Source organism: Canis aureus, chromosome 23 (genome assembly GCF_053574225.1).
Source record: "Canis aureus isolate CA01 chromosome 23, VMU_Caureus_v.1.0, whole genome shotgun sequence".
Classification (NCBI taxonomy): domain Eukaryota; kingdom Metazoa; phylum Chordata; class Mammalia; order Carnivora; family Canidae; genus Canis; species Canis aureus.
The window spans coordinates 28,607,579-28,625,828 of NC_135633.1; the positions used below are offsets into that span (position 1 = coordinate 28,607,579).

Sequence of the window (18,250 nt, forward strand, 5' to 3'; positions counted from 1 at the left end):
CTGAAGGCGGCGCTAAAGTGCTGAGTCACCCAGGCCACCCTGAATTTTCTTTCTATAAACTAGTAACAGATACTGGCAAAAGAAAAAAAAATTAAAATCTATTCATGATAGCATCAGAAAGAATAAGATACTTAACAACAAGTTCAACAAAAGAAGTGCAATGCCTATAACTGAAACCTACACAGCATCACTAAGAGATGCTTAAATTGGAAGAGTCGATATTGTTAAGATAGCAATTCTAGAAATTGATCTATAAATTCAAAGCAATCCTAATCAAAATTCCAGGAGGACTTTTGTAGATAACGACAAGCTGATCTTAAAACTTATATGGAAATTTAAAAGATCTAGAATTGCCAACACAATTTTGAGAAAAAGAAACAAAGTCTAAGGATTTATACTACCTGATTTCAAAAGTTATTATAAAGCTACAGTAATCAAATATGTTACTGCATAAAGATAGACACATAGATCTAAGAACAAAACAGATAATTCAGAAATAGATTTCTACATACAGTGGTGTGCTGAAGCTGGCTTATACTGGTGCACAAAGCTGATTAAATTTGTTAAATTTTCAGTAATTTGGTGAGCTGAATGTTCAACTACTGGTAGCTTGAAATCAGCTATGTGAAAATATCAGGAGATTGGCCAAAACTACAAATCAGGCCCCTCCTTTTTTCCAGAGAGCTAGTTAGTTAAACATTTACCATCATACCACTGCTCACAAATGTGGTTTATTTATTTTTGAAAAATGTTCTAAGGTAATTCAATGGAGAAAATGATAGTGTTTCCAACAAATGTGCTAGAAAAAGTGGATATCCATGTGAAAAGAAAATGAATCTCAACCATTATCTTACACAATACACAAAAAATTTATTAGAAATGGACTATAGACCTAAGTGTAAACCCTAACACCATGCAACTTTTTTTTTAAAGATTATTTTATTTATTTATTCAGAAAGAGAGAGGCAGAGACACAGGCAGAGGGAGAAGTAGGCTCCATGCAGGGAGCCTGACGTGGGACTCGATCCCCGGTCTCCAGGCGCTAAACCGCTGTGCCACTGGGGCTGCCCACACCATGCAACTTCTAAGAAAGACATAGAGGAAAATCTTTGTGACCTTGGAGTAGGCAAAGACTTCTTAGATATGACACAAAACCCCAAAACAATAAAAGAAAAGAAAAAGTTCATCAAAATTAAACTGCTTACTCTTCAAAAGATATCATTAAGACAAGGTAAAGACAACCATAGTCTGAAAGAAAATATTTGCAAGGATTTGTATTCAGAATATATAAAGATCTCTTAAAACTCAATGAGAAGATATTCCAATTTAAAAATGAGAAAAATAAAAAAATGGGAAAAATATTAATAGACACTTTATGAAAGAAGATATATAATGGCAAATGAGCACATGAAAAGATTGTAAACACCACTAGTCATTAGGGAAATAAAAATTAAAACTACAGTAAGATACTACCACATACTCACAAAAATGGTTAAAATAAAGCACACTGACAATGCTAAATGTTGTCAAAAATGTGGAGCAATCGAACTCACCTACATTGCTGATGGGAATGTAAAACAGTACAGCTCCTTTGGGGAAAAAATTATTTTTAAGTTAACCGTACACTACAATTTGATCCAGCAATTCTACTCCTAAGTATCAAAGAGAAATGAAAATATGCATCTACAAACAACTTATACATGAATGTTAGTAACAGCATTATTCATGGGAGCCCAAAAGCTGGAAATAACCCAAATGTTCACGAACTAATGGAATAAACAAAATGGATAATGATTCTATTTTCCATAGAATGGATAATACTCAGCAGTAAAAGGGAATGAACCAATATGGATGAATCTCAAAAACGTCAGGCTAAATCAAAGAAACCAGACAGAGAACACTACATATTATATGATTCCATTTACAAAAGATTTCTAGAAAAGGGAAACTGCAGAAACAGCAAGAACAGTGGCTGCTTAGGCCTACAGCAAGAGGATGGATTGATTGTAAATGAACACGAGGAAATGGCAGCCCTCTAAAACTGTTGGTCAGAGATGGTCGTACCACTGTATTCATTGATCAAATCTCACCAAACTGTGCGCCTAAAAGGAGTGAATTTTATCTTATGTAAATTATATCTCAACAAAGCTGTTAAAATCTAGCTGGAACATCTTCTTCCCTGACATCTCTGCTCTTGCAGGGAGGTGATCCCTGCCTGCTCCGATGCCCCGAGACTTCATTGTACCAGCCTCTTTGCCTGATCCTCGAATTGTGTTCCTGGATATTTGGTTTCCAAGCCCATCTGTGAGGCCTGGGAAGGCAGAGGTGGCTTTGAAGCCATCTCTATGCTCCTGGTGCCTGGTTTGGAGGCTGGAACAGCTTAGCATGCACTCAATCAGTGTTGCTGAACAAGCAGACACCGCTGAGTTTGCTTTTTAATTGTAAAAGTAACGCATAGCCATTGCAGTTGGTTTTTGTACCCCCCCCCACTAATTTGTAAGAGTTCTCTAGAACTCATAGATAAAAAGATAGTAATTCTTTGCAACTATGTTTTCCAGTTTGTTTTATTTTACATATATATGGGTATATAAGGCTATGGAATCATATATGTACATATATATCAGAGAGAGAGAGAGAGAGAGATGGAGATATATGTCCACAGAGATATCCATATCTATGTGTATAGGAATCCATGTATAAGCTTTACCTTTGCACATGGCCTATTCTATCAATCTTTTCCTTTACCCTGTTTACTCCTGGGGTTAAGCTTTAAAAGTTTAAAAGCACCGATGGCCCAGCGGTTTAGCACTGTCTTAAGCCCGGGGTATAATCCTGGAGATCTGGGACGGAGTCCCATGTCGGGCTCCCTACACGGAACCTGCTTCTCCCTTGGCCTGTCTCTCTCTCTCTCCGTCATGAATAAATAAATAATAAACATCTTTAAAAAATAAAATAAAAGTTTCTTTATGATACAGTTCTATGAATAATTATCTGTAATTCTATTCCACATGTTTATTTCTTACATTTAAATCTTAAGCCAGTGGGAATACACTACCATTTTCCTGTAGGCTGCTCACAGGGGAAAGGCGAAACTGTAGCCACTGCTGGCAAGGATGTGGGGAAGGTATAGCCTGACTCAACCCAGCAGGACACACTGTGCCTCCAGGGCCCTGCAGAGTATCTGGTACATCACAAGTCCTTGGAGCCTATTTATTGAATATGAGAAGTAAGGAGTGAAGCTTTTAAACCTGCTATCCTTTGATCTAGCAATTCCATTTCTAGAAACTTGTCATAGGAAATAACTGGAAAAGAAAATATTTTTCCTTATATTACAAACTCTTGGTAATTATCATGGGGTGAAGGCTGCAAATTATTCCTTTGTTTTGAAATATGAATGCATTCTGAGCCTGACAGTGCTGGGGCATAACAAAATCTCAGAAATTACTAAGTGATGGTGAGCATGAAACTATGAAGCCGGTGATCCCCTTGATGCCATTTTTGGTGCAGTTAATGTCATGTCTGTTTCTTGTTGCTAATGATTCATGGGAAGTGATACCATTAAATTCTGCTTTTGGCTGCCTATGCTTCATCTCTCCTGGGGTAACGGGAGCTCTGGGGGTGTAGCAGGGGGAGTGCAGCCAGGCAGTGACAGGGTGGACAGTCTGGTGAGTGGAATTACAGACTTCATTTACCCAGACACAACTAAACTCTCTTGGCTCCAGTGCCTCTTTTTGCAAAGCAATCTTCTTTCCAGCAAGTCCTTCAGCAACCTGTGAGCTCTAAAGAAGTGATGGACATACCCAGAGGCACCAGAGTTGGAGAAAATGGAAGATTTTTTTTTCAGGCCATGAAGTCTGGAGGGGTTTTGTCAAAAATGGGACCTAGAATTTCTTCATGAAGGTTCAGTGTGTAACTCAGTCCTGTTACTCACTTGCCTGGGCCAGCAACCAGGGCAACAGTGATCTCTCATGTGGCCCCAGGGCGACAGGAAGGCCGGGGCTGCAGGATGTCCTCTGCTCTCTACGCCAGGGGTGGGAGGCACTCGCACACATCTGCTCTCTAACCTTGGGGCGGCCCCGTTAAACTGCAATCTCCTGAGTCCCAGATTGGTGCAAGAGCTTACTTGGGTGTGTCTCAGTCAAGGCCAGATTTGAACCTGGGTCTGTTCAACTGCACATTTTGACCCCCATAAGCTGCCCTGTGAAAGCTTGAAACACTGTCATTCGTCTGCCTTTGCCTGGGCCTGTCCTTACTTCGAATTTGATGTTTCCCCTTTCTACTGGGGAATCTGTGCTTCAAATTGCAACACAAATATGGGCAAGGCGGTAGAGAAAAAAGGTTAAAGACACAAACTAGCAGAATTAACAGGGCTGTCAGGAGAAGGTGTGCGTTGGTGAGAGGTGAGTGTCGCACGGTACATCGGGTACCTGAGCCTCCTGGCTTGTGCCCACTGGCCAGCAAACATGCTGAACACAGCACCTTTTACGCAGCAGGTGCTCAACCAGGATTTTAAACATGGTCTCATCTCTCTGAGTCTCTGCCAGGTATTCTGTTGCATAAGCATTTTGGAAGGGACCCCAATCTCATTGCCTTTAAGGAACTTCCAGGTGAGTGCTGAGAGGTGCTCTGGGAGTTCAAGCTTCCCGTGAGAATCTGAGGGGGTTTTAAAAGATACATAGGAGTTTTCAAAGAAGGGGAGGCACTGAAATTCCTGCGAGTTTCCTGGCTCTGAGCTTTCCAGGGCTATGCCTGGGAAGAGGATCACACCCACAAACTCATGAACGCAGCCTCTGCCCTTGGACTTGTTATTGTGGACTTCCTTTCCCGGACAGCCTGGAATGGTGGGGAGGTCACGGGCTTTCAGCTGGGGGAACAAAGCCCTTCAAAACACCTAGTCTTTGGTGGAAGCAGTTAATATTTCATAGGAACACTCTTTCGCATCAGTGCCTCGGCATGCTTTGTCACTGTGCAGGTCATTGGACTGGCATCCGGGTGCCCAGAAACCCAGTGACTAGAGAGGAGAGAAGAGAAGGGATGTGTCACAACTCCAGTGTGCCAAATGCCCCACAAAAACATGCTCTCATCTTCAATCCGCATAGCAGTGCTGTAAAGTGGGCACCTTTCCCCCATTTTCACAGATGAGAAAACCAAGACCCAGAGAGGCAAGTGATTTACTCAAGGGCACACAGCTAGAAAATGGAAGGGCCAGAAATCAAATTCAAGAGTGAATGACTAACTACAGATCTGACATTTTCCTAGTGTCCTATATTAATCCGTTTTTGAATACAAAACAAAACAAAAAGTTAAAAAAAGGACTTTTTTCTCTTGTGTAAATATTAGAATAAAACGTGGAGCCCAATATAATGTGCAGATTAGGCAACCAAAGGGAGGCACACTTTTGGCTATGGTTGAGGAGTGATTAAAAGACCTCTCCTGCTTCTGCATCTGAAGGGTTAAGACCAGACTCCGCAACTAGACATCGGCTCTGGCCCCCCCACGGCCCACCTCTTCAGGCCTGCTGCCTCCCACTCTCGTCTCCCCAGTGGCTCATCCACACACCTGCAGTAGTCTGCACTAGTCTGTGCTTATACTCTTCCCCCTTTCCAGAATGCTCTCCTACGCTCTTTTCTTGACCCCCCACCCCCGCCCTCAAATGCCACCTCTGTGAAGCCATTGCTGCGGACTTCTGCCTCAGCTCCCACAGTGCATCCTTCCCATCTCAACCACTCTAGAAGATGCTTATATTCTCCTCCCGGCTGGAGGCCCCAAGGGCATGACCTGTATCCCAGGGCCCCGCCCAGGGACCAGCACAAAGCAGGCACTCAGAAAAGGTGATTGAGTGAAAAGGATTGTGTGAGAATCACAGAGCAGCAAAACTGGACTGGCACCCCAAGCTGTTCTCATTTTACTTTATGGTCAAGGATTATGTAAAGGGCAGTGGAGGCAAGTCAGGTGGACGGGTGGGATGGGGTCACGTACGGGAATTCCGACTTGACTCTGAAGGCAGCGGGAGCCACTCAAGATCTCAGAGTGGTGGAGTGATGAGATGATGTGGCCTGGGAGGCACTTTGGTTGGGTGATTCAGGCCCCCTGGGGACAATGAGAGCCTGGGGATACGGAAAGATTGGAGGCTGCAGATTCACGTATGTTTTATTTAATGATGACAAATTAGAACTTACTGTCAACTCTGCTAAGAAATTATTTAATTCATTTGCTGAGTGTCTGCAGCAGTTATAAGATGATTACCTCTTACTGAGGGCCTACAGCATGCAAGGTGCTTTGCCCTGCTGATTTGATTTAATCCTCAGCACTGCCCTTTGAGATAGGCACTGCTATTTTGCTGTTTATGGGTGAGGAAACTGAGCTCAGAAAGGTGAAGTCACTACCTGAGGCCTCAGAGAAACTGTGAGCAGCGTTCTGTTTTAGCACCTGGGATAAAGAAGAAGGAGCTCACATTCTAGTGAGGAACAGAAGAGAAAAAGAAACAGACTTGACTTTGTATGGTATGAGCAGTGCTATAGCCGAGAGAAGGGCCCTAGCCCCTCTTAGGGGCGACGGATGGGGTGTTATTGTGACAGGTGACAGAAAAAATGGCACAGTTGGAAATAGGCCCACTGTCCTATTATTTATCTTTTCTCTTTTTGAAGCTACACCAGACTGTGCAAAACCTGGGAATAAATGATTGAAAGCAGAAGGATGAATATGCAGAGCATGACTCCATGAAAATAAAAAATCATCCTCATGCTTGTAAGTCATCGAACACAGAGGCTTCTGCATATGATTTCCCAACAATGGGCATCAGCCCTGTCCTTCTGCCTCAGGAAACTCTGGGGCCATTAGAGAGTCCCAGGGATCCTAAGAGAGACAGGGATGACAATCCAGCAGCAGATGGCTCCCACACAGGCCCACCACTTAATTAGGTTGCTGTGAGGGACAGTATAAAGAGATAAATGAATTTGGGGGGGTAAGGAAGGGGGAAATAGGGCACCAAGGGTGCTGGTTGTAGGAGAGCCAGCATCAAAGGGGGTTAGGGACTGAGACACCTCCAAAGAGCCACTACTCTGTCCGGGCAGCTGTGCCTGTGTGCGTGTCCCATGTGTGCATGCACACGCTCTGGCCAGGCAATAAGGGGGCAAGGGTGGCTAACAAAAGGACACGTAATTCTGCTTTATAATTAACCATGATAATGGTGATGGCAGTGAAGACAGCTGACATTACGGAGAACCTTGCCAGTGCCAGGAACTGAAGAAAGTAGCATAGGCACTATCTCAGGTAATCCCCACAGAGGCCTGGCGAGGCGTGCGGTCATTACTATGCTCACTTTACAGATGAGGAAATCGGAGCTGAGGGTAGTTAAGTGTTGTGACCTTGGACAGCAGTGAGTGGAGATGCTGAGGTTAGACAAGAATAGTACGGTTAGCAGCCGCATCCCAGGACCCAGGTGGGGAGCTCAGCTGAGGCAGGAGACAATACCGCATGCCAAACTAAGGCACTGCTGTCACTGGGCAGAGTCACCAGCTCAGAGGCTGAGAGCAGAGCAGGGACAGGACACTGGTGAGAACTCTGTGCCCTGAGGGGCCGCTTTCCCTCCAGCTGAAGTCAGGAGAGAGACTCAAGGACATCTGGACCTTGGGGCACGCAGGGGTGACCCTCTTGAGAAATCTGAAGGTCAGAGATGGCTGGTCAGTCTGTCTAGGAGCAGAGGGAGGGATGGAGGGCTGCGGTGAGGGTGCCTTGAGCTGTGTGCAGGTTAGGGAAAGACACACCATGCGGTTTCCTGGGGCCAGATGGGCTCCAGAGGGGTATCTTAAGGGGCAAACGTGTCTCAGCGGAAAGAAGCTGGAGGGATTGGGGGATGCCCAGGGTGGAGGAAGGAGTGTGGGGCCAGCCAGAGGAACTCTCTTTTATCTCTTTTATCTTCTCCTGTCAGGAGATGTTCACGGTGATGAGTAGGGGCCTTTAGAGAAGCCAGCAAAGCACCCACAAGAGACGGTCCATCTGGAAACCTGCTTGTCCAGACAGCACCAATCACCATGATCATACCAGTCCCAGAAGAACCCTCTGTCTCCTTTGCTTCCTGCTTTTGACACCTGAACCCTAACACTGAACAGGTTGAACGGGGGGGGGGGGCAAGGGATAGGACAAATGAAGTGGAAGCCCCACCGTGGGTTATTCCTCCAGAGCAGGCCAGAGCTGCAGGAGGAGAAACAGTACTAACTTAAACAGACTGACATCTGGACTAGAATATGGGATGGACATTTTAATGACAGAGGACTTTTATTTCCTGCAATTTGCTATACAAGTTATAGAACTTGCCCAAATTTTCAAGCAAGGGTAGCAGAAGAACTTGTTCCATAGAATAAATTGAAAAGGAGAGTGGGAATCAGAAATAAAGTCACCTTATAATTATGTCGTAAGAGTTGTATTTGTTTAAGATTAAAAAGTTACATTTTAATGAATACAAACTTACTGTATACCAAAAGCGTTAATAATTGATTTATATACTTGATCTAATTTAATCCTAAACCAACCTACCCCTTAAGATAGAAGTTATTATTCCTGTTTTAGATATTAGAACATGGAGGCCCAGAGAGGTAGTGACCTGCCTAAAGTCATAGAGCTGGCAAGTGGCAGTGCAGGATCCAAACTCACAAGGACTCCAAGTCTGGATCTTTCCACTGTGTCTTTGCTTGGGACTCTAGCTGGTCAGCCTGTGCTGAAGAAAATGGTTCCCTGAACGGGACTTTTTCTGGCATCTTCAAATCACAAGTACATCTCTTCTGAATCAATTCTGTTCTCAGGCATGCAGTAAAGATTCCACTACAAAAAATAAAAAGCTTTGCTCTAAATACTGACACAATTTTTTTTTTTTTGAGACCAAAGAGATTAGAAAGGAGTTTATTTCATAGTTGCTATAACATGACTACCAAAGGATTAACAGAAACCGCAGTGGTCATAATTAAATACAACAATGAAAGGGGCTAGATCTAGATGTGAATTCAAGTGTGTAAAACACAGTGAGAGATACAGTGGCAGGGACAATGGTGGTGGTGTATAGAGACAGGACAGTGGGACAATAGTGGGAGGGAAGTTCAGGTGGAGAGCAGAAGGATGAGGAAAGGAGAAAATCAGCCAGTGAGAGTAAATCTTGTTGACACCAGAGCAAAAGTCCCAATTCTTGTTCCTAAGATCTATACTTGTTTTATCATCTGTTAATACATTTTGTTTTATTAAGTAGGCTCCCCACCCAGCAAGCAGCCCAACCCAGAGCTTGAACTCACGACCCTGAGATCAAGATTGAGCTGAGATCAAGAGCAGGACAAAACCAACTGAGCTGCCCAGGTACCCTATTAATACATTTTAAATAGCCACAGCAATGAGATATCTAGAGCAAGGAAAAGACCAAGACCTACCCTAGAGAAGAATGTTTGACAAAAGCACAGTTGGATTTTATTTATTTATTTATTTATTTATTTATTTATTTACTTACTTACTTACTTACTTATTTACTTATTTATTCATTCATGAGAGACACACACAGAGAGAGAGAGAGAGAGAGAGAGGCAGAGACACAGGCAGAGGGAGAAGCAGGCTCCATGCACCAGGAGCCCGACGTGGGACTCAGTCCTGGGTCTCCAGGATCAGGCCTTGGGCTAAAGGTGGTGCTAAGCTGCTGGGCCACCCAGGCTGCCTGCATAGTTGGATTTTAAACTTGTCTGTGTGTGTGCATGTGCTGTGTAATTATAGCCACCACCACCATCGCCGTTATCACTGTTTTCATTGTGCTGTGTCTCAGCCCTCTCTCTGAAATCCACCTGCCGGAGTCAAAGAACTGGCAGGTGACAAAGGCTTAAACACAGCCTACCTTTGCTGGTGATCACATCTCATGTCTTTGGTTTTGGGATCACGAAAATACTGGCCTTCCATAATGAACTGTGAATTACTCTCTCCTCTCCTATCTTTTGGAAAAGTTTGTGACGGCTTGGTATTAATTCTTCTTTGAATGTTTGGTGGAATTCACCAGCTTATTTGTATTTGTCATGCATTGTACCTAGTGCACAGTCACACTAGGATGTTGAGTTGGAATGAATCTGTTTCCATAGTTTTGTATCTTGCCTATTTTATTATGAACATTTTACTTAAATATTTCAAAGAAGCTACTTGATATATATAGTAGAGCATTACAAAAGCCCAGCCTAGAGGCCAAATTTCAGACTATATATATATCAGGACTTTAATTTTATAGTTGTGACCTACTAGTCAGTCCTAAAAATAAGTTCTTTCAAATTCCTCTGGGTACCAAGTAAAATTCACTCAAATGAGTTCCAGCTTTCTACTCGTATCCTTCTTAAATTCATTGTTCAGTAAGAGTCCATAACTATACTTCAAATACAAAATGCTTAACTTAGAAAGCCTTCAAAAAAGGCAGTGAGTGATTTTAAGTGATTCCTTAATGACAAGAATCTATTACTTTTTAAGAACAACTGTTCTCAAACAGAGCATTTCTCCCGCCCCTGAAGCGAAGCCCCGGGATGGGTATTTGAACAGGCTCCCAGGGTTGATTCTAATATGGTTGGTCAAAGGCACACACTAGGAGAAACACCACCTGGAAGTTCTGGCTGAAAGGTAAGAAAGGAGCTGGAGTCTGCAAAGGGCCTGGGACAGCACCTGGCTCGGGGCAGTGGGCCCCTGGCTTGGGAATGACGAGTAGAATCTGAAGTACCTTGAAGAGGGCAATGCCTGGTGTGACTGTCATTGTCGACAGGGCTGTAGGTGATCCCTAGCTACTTCTGGTCACTCTTCCACAACCTCCACTACTCCCAGCATTAACAAAGCAGGGCCTATCATCAAGAACGTGGATTTGGAGTCCCAAATATGCCGGTTACCAGCTGTGTGACCCTAAGGAAGTCCCCTGCCCTTTCTAAGCCTCCGCTTCCTCATCTGTAAACCAGGGATGACATCCCCTATCTTGGTAGGGTACTGTGAGCATTTAATGAAATATGGTAGAAGAGTTTTTCTTTTTTAAAAGATTTTTTTTTTACTTGAGGTAGGTGACACAGCAGGCTACCTCATTTCAGATGCACAACACAGTGACTCAACTTCTTTATACGTGATGCTGTGCACACCACAGGGGTAGCTACCATCTGCCACCATACGACACTCTCACAAGACCGTTCGCTGTACTTCCTGTCCTGTGCCTTTCATTCCTCTGACTTCTTCTTTTTCTTTTTTTAAGATTTTATTTATTTATTCATGAGGGACACAGAGAGACAGCAGAGGAGAACCTGATGTGGATTCAATCCCAAGACACCGGGATCGCGACTTGAGCCAAAGGCAGGCGCTCAGCCACTGAGCCACCCAGGTGCCCCCATTCTCGGGACTTCTTCATCCTCTAACTGGAAGTCTGTACCTCCCACCTCCTTCATCCCTGTTGCCCATTCCCCTTCCCTAGAAGTATTTTTTAAAAGATATTTTATTTATTTATTCATGAGAGACACACACACACACAGAGAGGCAGAGACACAGACAGAGGGAGAAGCAGGCTCCATGCCAGGAGCCCGACACGGGACTCGATCCTGGGTCTCCAGGACCACACCCTGGGCTGAAACCAGTGCTAAACCGCTGAGCCACCCGGGCTGCCCAGAAGTATTTTTCTTAATTGACTTCTGCTCTTTGCCTAACCCTCTGCCTACGTCCCTCCTTTGCATGGGCTCATTTAACACAGGGCCAGCAGGACACAGCACAGCACACATGGCTTTCACAGCTATGGTGATGGATGGCTGCTGGGTGCTCTGAGCTAACAAAACGCAAACATGAAAAGGGAAGAAAGGGCACACTCAAAGGCTGGTGGCTAGAAGATTCTGTGGATTGGAAGATCAGATCCAGATCCAGCCTCTGTCATTGCTTTCTTTGGAGCACAGACATCAACATGAGATCAGTAAAATTCAGTTGAAGGGGAACATGCTCATATCCTCAGGTGCTTTGATATATTTAGAGGGAGCCACGAAGGAATCTCAAGGTCAGATCTAAAAGGAGATCAATGAAAAGTGATCATTCCTGCTGTCGCAGGAGATAGGCTTTAGGTATCTGGTTGCGCTACTCAGCTGGCATAGTAGAATTCCATCTCACAGATACCACGAGCAAAGGCATTTCTCGTATACTTTGCTGCAATGGACACCAAAGTACGTGGGTGAGCAAATCTCTCGCAATGGTGAAATTACCTATGTGGGCACCATGACATTTCTTACTTCAGGTCCACTAGTTAGATTAACAGTCCAAAATCATGAGACAGTCTCCATTGATTCTTTTTATACCTATTTCCTACTAGGGCTCTGGGGTTCAAATGATTAGTTCTGTCACCCTGGGAGCAAGTTACTTTACCTCACTGAGCTAATTCTCACAACAACCCCATTCTATCTCCAGAAAAATGAGGTATAGGAGGTGCCTTACCCAAGGTCACCTGGCTTGTGAGTGGTAGACCTGAACCCAGGTAGGCTTTCTCTGTGTTCTCATCCATTCCAACTCTGGGGACTTGTCCAAAGACACCAAGTTAAGTGGGCAAGATCTCTCATTCACATGTTCTTCTGGGTCTTTCCTTGACCAAGCATCTGTGATTATAAACTGCTAGAGGTAGGATTCAATGTGTAATAGCCTGTAGTTCTTGTGCAAATGTGTATAAAGAAATGCCTCTCAAAAACAGTCACAAGTGAAACAAGCTCATAAATTTTATAAGATCCCCTGATTCTTGGATGTAAGTCAACATATCTATCCCTCTTCTTCCTTCCTATTTACAGAATAAATAAATATCCTCCTGTTACCATTATTTCTGTTTCTTGTGACTTTATAGTCTGCTGTTTTCTGTCTACTACTCATAGGAGATATAAAGACCTTAGGGGTGTACCTAAAAAATTTTCAGAGAAAAAGTAGGGCTCCTCTGAGCTAGGAAAGAGTGGGAAGAGAGTGGGAAGAAGAACCTAGAGCCAACCAAAATTGTTGAGACTGGGGCAATGTCATGGAAGTGAGAGTCTCCAGTCCATTGCTTCAGCCAGCCAGCCAACCAACAATCCCTAGGGCCTAGAATTTTAGAGCTGGTAGACATTTCAGAAATAATGTAATCCAGTATGTTAATTTTATAGACTGGAAGATAAAGTGGAGAGAAGGCAAATAACTCCATTATATCACCTAGCAAATTAGTGCCAGAGCTGGAACCAGCACTCTCAGGCCTCTCATTTCCTAGTCCCATTTTTATTTTGTTTTGTTTTGTTTTGCAGCAGGATAGTCTGATTATTTTTAAGCTGCTAATATATATTGTCATTAAAAACAACAATAGATAATATCTGCACAAAATCTGGTAGGTTGGAATATACCTTTACATAAGCATTTCATTTGAGTTACCATTTACATGGCATTAGAAATTATTCCATTGTGTTCTTCGGGTTTCTTGATGCATGCTCATAAATCCCAATCCCATGGGATGCATGAAGGCAAACGATCTTTCCAACAAGTCCATCTGTCTATTTGCTCTTTATGTTAATCCTCATAAAACGTGAAATTAAACTTTCCTGCTTTGGCACGTACTCTGAGCATATTTACGATTTTCCTTCAATAAGTATTTATTGGGGGCTCACTGGATGATGCTCAGTAACTCACTGCTTCATTTATTCAACATATGTTAACCTAGATGTCATCGATAGGGGATTGGGATACAATGGAGGACAGAAAAGACAAAAATCTCTGCTGTCTTGGATAGCAGTGACTTACACTCCAGTGAAGGGGGATGGACAAAAAACCGGTAAGTAGCTCTATAATATGCCAGGTGGCAGGAAGACAGAGAATCATATGTGCTTGTAAGTATTTATATGTGTGCTGTTACTGGGGTCAAGGGCAGCCTCTCTGATGAAATGACTTTTGAGCAGAGAGCTGAAGGGAAGTGAGCCTTGTGGATAGATGGGGAAGGAGTACTCCAAGCAGAATGCTAAGACTGAGTAAGAGGTGTGTGTGTGAAGACAAAGTGGGGAGGAGGAGTGGGAGATACTTATGATCAGGGAAGCAAAGGTGGGTGGGGCAGGGCACCTCAGGGAAGCAAAGGTGGGTGGGGCAGGGCACCGCACATCAGAGTGGAGATTTCATTTCATTTTATGTGAGATGTGGAGCCCCTGGAGGATTTGGGCACTCATCTAGTGCTGAGGGGCATGGTTTGCCTTTGTTTAAGGAGGTTAAGAACAAGGAGGAAGCAGGGAGGCCAGCCAGGGGGCTACCTGAATGATCCAGATGAAGAACGACAGTGGAACGGGCTACAGTAGCTGTGTCCCTGTCACCAGGCCAGGCAGAAGAGACTCAGAATAAAGATACTTGCTGAATGCTCCAACAGTACCATACAGGAAGTATGTACAAAGTGCTAAGGGCAAATAAATGAGAAGATTTATTCTACCGATGGAGAAAGGGCAGGAATGTAGAAGAGGACATGGGTTGAGTCTTGATGATTAAGAATTCACCAAAGATGACATCCATAGCTTTTCATGGCCAAATGGGTGAAAGTGAATTCCACAAAGACCCCAAGGGGTAGTTGTGGTCAGAGTGCTGGAGGGTAGGAAATGTGGGGGTATACAGTGGCCAATGAAGCCAGACGGTGGGTGGCCAGACTCGCTACACTGAGGCACTCTGGACTTACCTCCAGAGTCAGGTCAGGCCAGAGTCAGGCCAGGTTGGCCCAAGCAGGACAAAGGCTCTGCCCCCAAGAGCTTCTGAGCTGATTGCAGTAGAAGGGACTGTGAGGTGCTGGTGCTGGGGACCAATGACCAGGATATTAATCCTTTTGTCAGGACACGTGTCTTCCTGTTTTTATGACCCTCCCCTGCCCCCGTTTCTATCCTCTCCCCTGGTCAGGGTAGTAGTGGGGCATGCAAGGCTGGTGGTCATGGTCATTACTACTGTTCTTTTTTTAATAAATATTTCTAAGATTTTATTTATTTATTCATGAGAGACCCAGAGAGAGAGGCAGAGACACAGGCAGAGGGAGAAGCAGGCCCCCGCGGGAGCCCAATGCGGGACTCGATCCTGGGACTCCAGGACCATGCCCTGGGCCGAAGGCAGACGCCCAACCACTGAGCCACCCAGGCATCCCATCTACTGTTCTTCTTTTCTAGAACTTTCAGAGTTCCTTCACTCACTTAGGAATGGGCTTGCAGACCACGGGGAAATTTGGGCTCTTTAGAGGAACACGGATTGATTAAGAGATATGCTGACACTTTCCAAAATGTTGTGCAGGAAAAGTTCTCTCTTTTCTTTTAATGAGGGTTTAAGGGCTATTAAAACCGCATTTGTCATTTGTAATCTTGTAGCTGTAAAGAGATGCCCTTTTATTATTCTTTCACTGAGCTTGCTCCCATCAAATTACTAATGGGGTAATTACCCACATCATAATTACTGCGTAATTACCAGGGGAGTGGGAAGGAAAATGTGGAGCAAAATAAGCAGCCGTGATTTGGGTTGTTGTGTCAGAGATCTGATAAGAATGATCTCTGTGAAAGTCAGTACAGTGGAAGTTTTTTAGTTCATAAAATGAGAGATACATCACCAGGGTTTTATGAAAGTAATTAGTGAGAAGCATGCCTTTCAGCCCCACCCTGGGGATCCAGCATCTTCTTGGAGGCCGTCTGTGTCTGTGGGGGAAGCAAGGGGACTCTGTAATCAAGCGGAGCCCGCTGAAAGCCCGTCCACACCCTCCTTCCCGTGAAGCCCTGGGCAAGTGCCTGAACATGCCTGAGCCTCACGTTATGAAAGTGAGACGGGGAAAGAGATACCTGTCAGGTCTTCTGTGAGGCTGAAAACGTCACCCTCAAGGTCCAACAGGCGGTGCTCCCTCAGTGGCACTCCTCTCTGACCACTTGCCACCACCATCAGCTTGTACGCATCTATCTGCCAAAAACCCAATTAGGCGAGGCTGGAGGGCTTAGCAATTATTCAATAATTCTTACCCATATATTTTCCCTTGAAAGTGCCAAAATCACTTTTGGTTAGTCTGTCGGTTCGTATTTTTAGAAATGTGAGGTAAAAATAGAGACCCATGTGGATAAACATGGAATTTGAAATCGCACAGCTGCATCGGAGGCCAAGCTGTGAGCGGAGCCTGCTCGCAGCCTGAGGACTGGCTGCGCGGCTGCGCTCACTCTGAGGCCTGCGGGAACGTCTGTAACCTTAGCCTCCCGCGCAGGCCTCAGACATCTGGAGCGGCGGGAGGCAGGGCTTTGGGTGCTATCTCCTTGTCTGCGCCGCGGACACCTAGCTCAGCAGGTGCTCTGTGAGGCAGGCAACCCAAACACCGTTTTTGACTAAGGAGTTGACCTGGATGAGAGACCAAGTGAGTGAAAGCTATAGCTGTAGTAAGTACATAGAAACCTTGGGATGCCCGAGTGGCTCAGTGGTTGCGCGGCTGCCTTTGGCCCAGGGTGTGATCCCGGGATCTGGGATCGAGTCCCACAGCAGGCTCCTTACAGGGAGCCTGCTTCTCTCTCTCTACCATGAATAAACAAATAAAATCTTAAAAAAAAAAAAAAAAAAAAAAGAAAGAAAGAAACCTCTTTACATGTGTAGAGTACTTTCTCCTCTAGATTCTAGAATGTACCTTGCATTGTGTTCTCTAGGCTGGTCTCCAGCTTCAGTGTTCCTAAGAATCACCTAGGGTTGGAGCAAAGGGCCTGTTAAGATGCAGCCTCTGGGCCTCACCTCACAGCCTGATTCTGGGTCCCAGGAAACTGCGTTTTCCATGCACAGTCCGTGGACTGTGCACAGTGAGAGAAACACAGAGGCATTTACTTGCCTAACAACTTTGGGATATAAACAGAATAGACATTATTCAGAGGGTTTAAGTAATTGGCCCAAGGTGGGCAACTTGCCAGTGAGTGGTAGGAGCTTGAACCACCCTCTCTCTACCCTGTCCTGATGAAAAGCCATTTCTTTCATTAAGCCCTTGTCAGGATAAGTATTCTTGAAATAATCTCTTCCTCTTAACACCCAAAGTGTGCTTCTTCTTGTTACTTACAGCCTTCCACCTAACACAATGCTACAATTAAGCACCTGCCTTTCTCTATATTAAGCATTCTTTTTATTCTGGTGTTTTGTATCTGGGGAAGCAGCTCCCCACCCCCACCCCAGGGTTAGCCTTTCATATGCAAACCCAACCCATCCGTAGCCCAGACCCCAAACATTGCCTTTATTGGGCTGTCACATTTGGGCCACTTTTGTCCTGCCCTAATCATCCCAGGGCTAGGCACCAGACAACTATGGACAGCCCCTGCGCCCCAGAGGCCACTGAAATTATTCAAAAAAGCCAATCCTACACTTACTTAGCCTGCTTACCCTGCTGATCCACTTCTTCCTGGGAAGACCACCAAGAAGGCTCTTGCCCACGTTTCCCCTTCCTCCTTCTGCCTCCTGACCAACGCTGGTGCTTCACCATGTGGCCTGGCAAGGCATGGTGTAGGCTGCCCTCTCTCCTTGAGAATAAGCAGTCTTTTCAATGGCACTCATCTCTTGATCTGGTGGTTTACCATGCCCGAATAAAAATAAAGCCTGCATTTTTAAAGCTGTCTCCCCTACTCAACTAGAAGTGACTTGAGGACAAATGCTTTCTCTCTGAACAACCATTAGATTAACTCACTGAAGTGTTCACTGTGGATGTCCAAAAAATATTTGTGGAAAGGCACCTGGGTAGCTCAGTTGGTTAGGCATCTGCCTTCAGCTCAGGTCATCATCTGGTGGTCCTGGGATCAGCTCCTCATCTGATCCTAGCAGGGAGCCTGCTTCTCCCTCTCCCTCTGCCTGCAGCAACCCTTGCTTGTGCTCTCTGTCAAATAAATAAATAAAATCTTTTTTAAAATTAAAAAAAATTTTGTTGAATTTTTAAAAGGCAAGAGGCTTAAACGAAGTCCTCTATCAGTGATTTTGTTCACTTTGGGGGATTAGAATTTTAAGTCAATTTTTAAGCTGCTCCCAAACCTCTGTTGTTTTTCTCAAGCCAAGGGTAAAAGCGAATTGCAGACCCTGTGGAATGTTGGGTTATCACAGGTTCCCTTCAATCATGCAAGAAAAGCATTTACTGACATCGAGAGGAAGAAGAGGCAGTTCCAGCTTTCCAGTCTGCCATGAAAACAGACAGTACTGACTCACAGATAAATACTTAAAAGGACAGAAACATTTAAAAGGGCAGTTTGTGGTTTGCCCACTGGAGCCTTCAGAGCAGGAAATGGAA

General features: G+C 44.6%; 1 protein-coding gene across 18 annotated transcripts in view; it reads right to left on the reverse strand.

Annotated features, from left to right (window-relative positions):
- Positions 1 to 18,250, reverse strand: part of MAP6 (microtubule associated protein 6) — a 67,829-nt gene that overhangs the window by 28,224 nt on the left and 21,355 nt on the right. Inside the window, exons 1-5 of one of the 18 annotated variants that reach the window (XM_077867080.1) lie at positions 16,625 to 16,683; positions 15,804 to 15,914; positions 15,613 to 15,662; positions 14,259 to 14,398; positions 8,653 to 8,820 (exon numbers count right to left, since the gene is read on the reverse strand). The exons of 4 other annotated variants lie outside the window; for them this stretch is intronic. In XM_077867080.1, coding sequence (XP_077723206.1) covers positions 8,653 to 8,756 — 104 coding nt within the window. In that variant the 5' untranslated portion in view covers positions 8,757 to 8,820; positions 14,259 to 14,398; positions 15,613 to 15,662; positions 15,804 to 15,914; positions 16,625 to 16,683. Of the gene's footprint in view, positions 1 to 512; positions 609 to 8,652; positions 8,821 to 14,258; positions 14,399 to 15,612; positions 15,663 to 15,803; positions 15,919 to 16,398; positions 16,542 to 16,624; positions 16,684 to 17,705; positions 17,846 to 18,250 lie in introns of those variants that run through there. 13 more of the 18 variants (XM_077867078.1, XM_077867081.1, XM_077867084.1 and 10 more) reach the window with 13 other exon arrangements.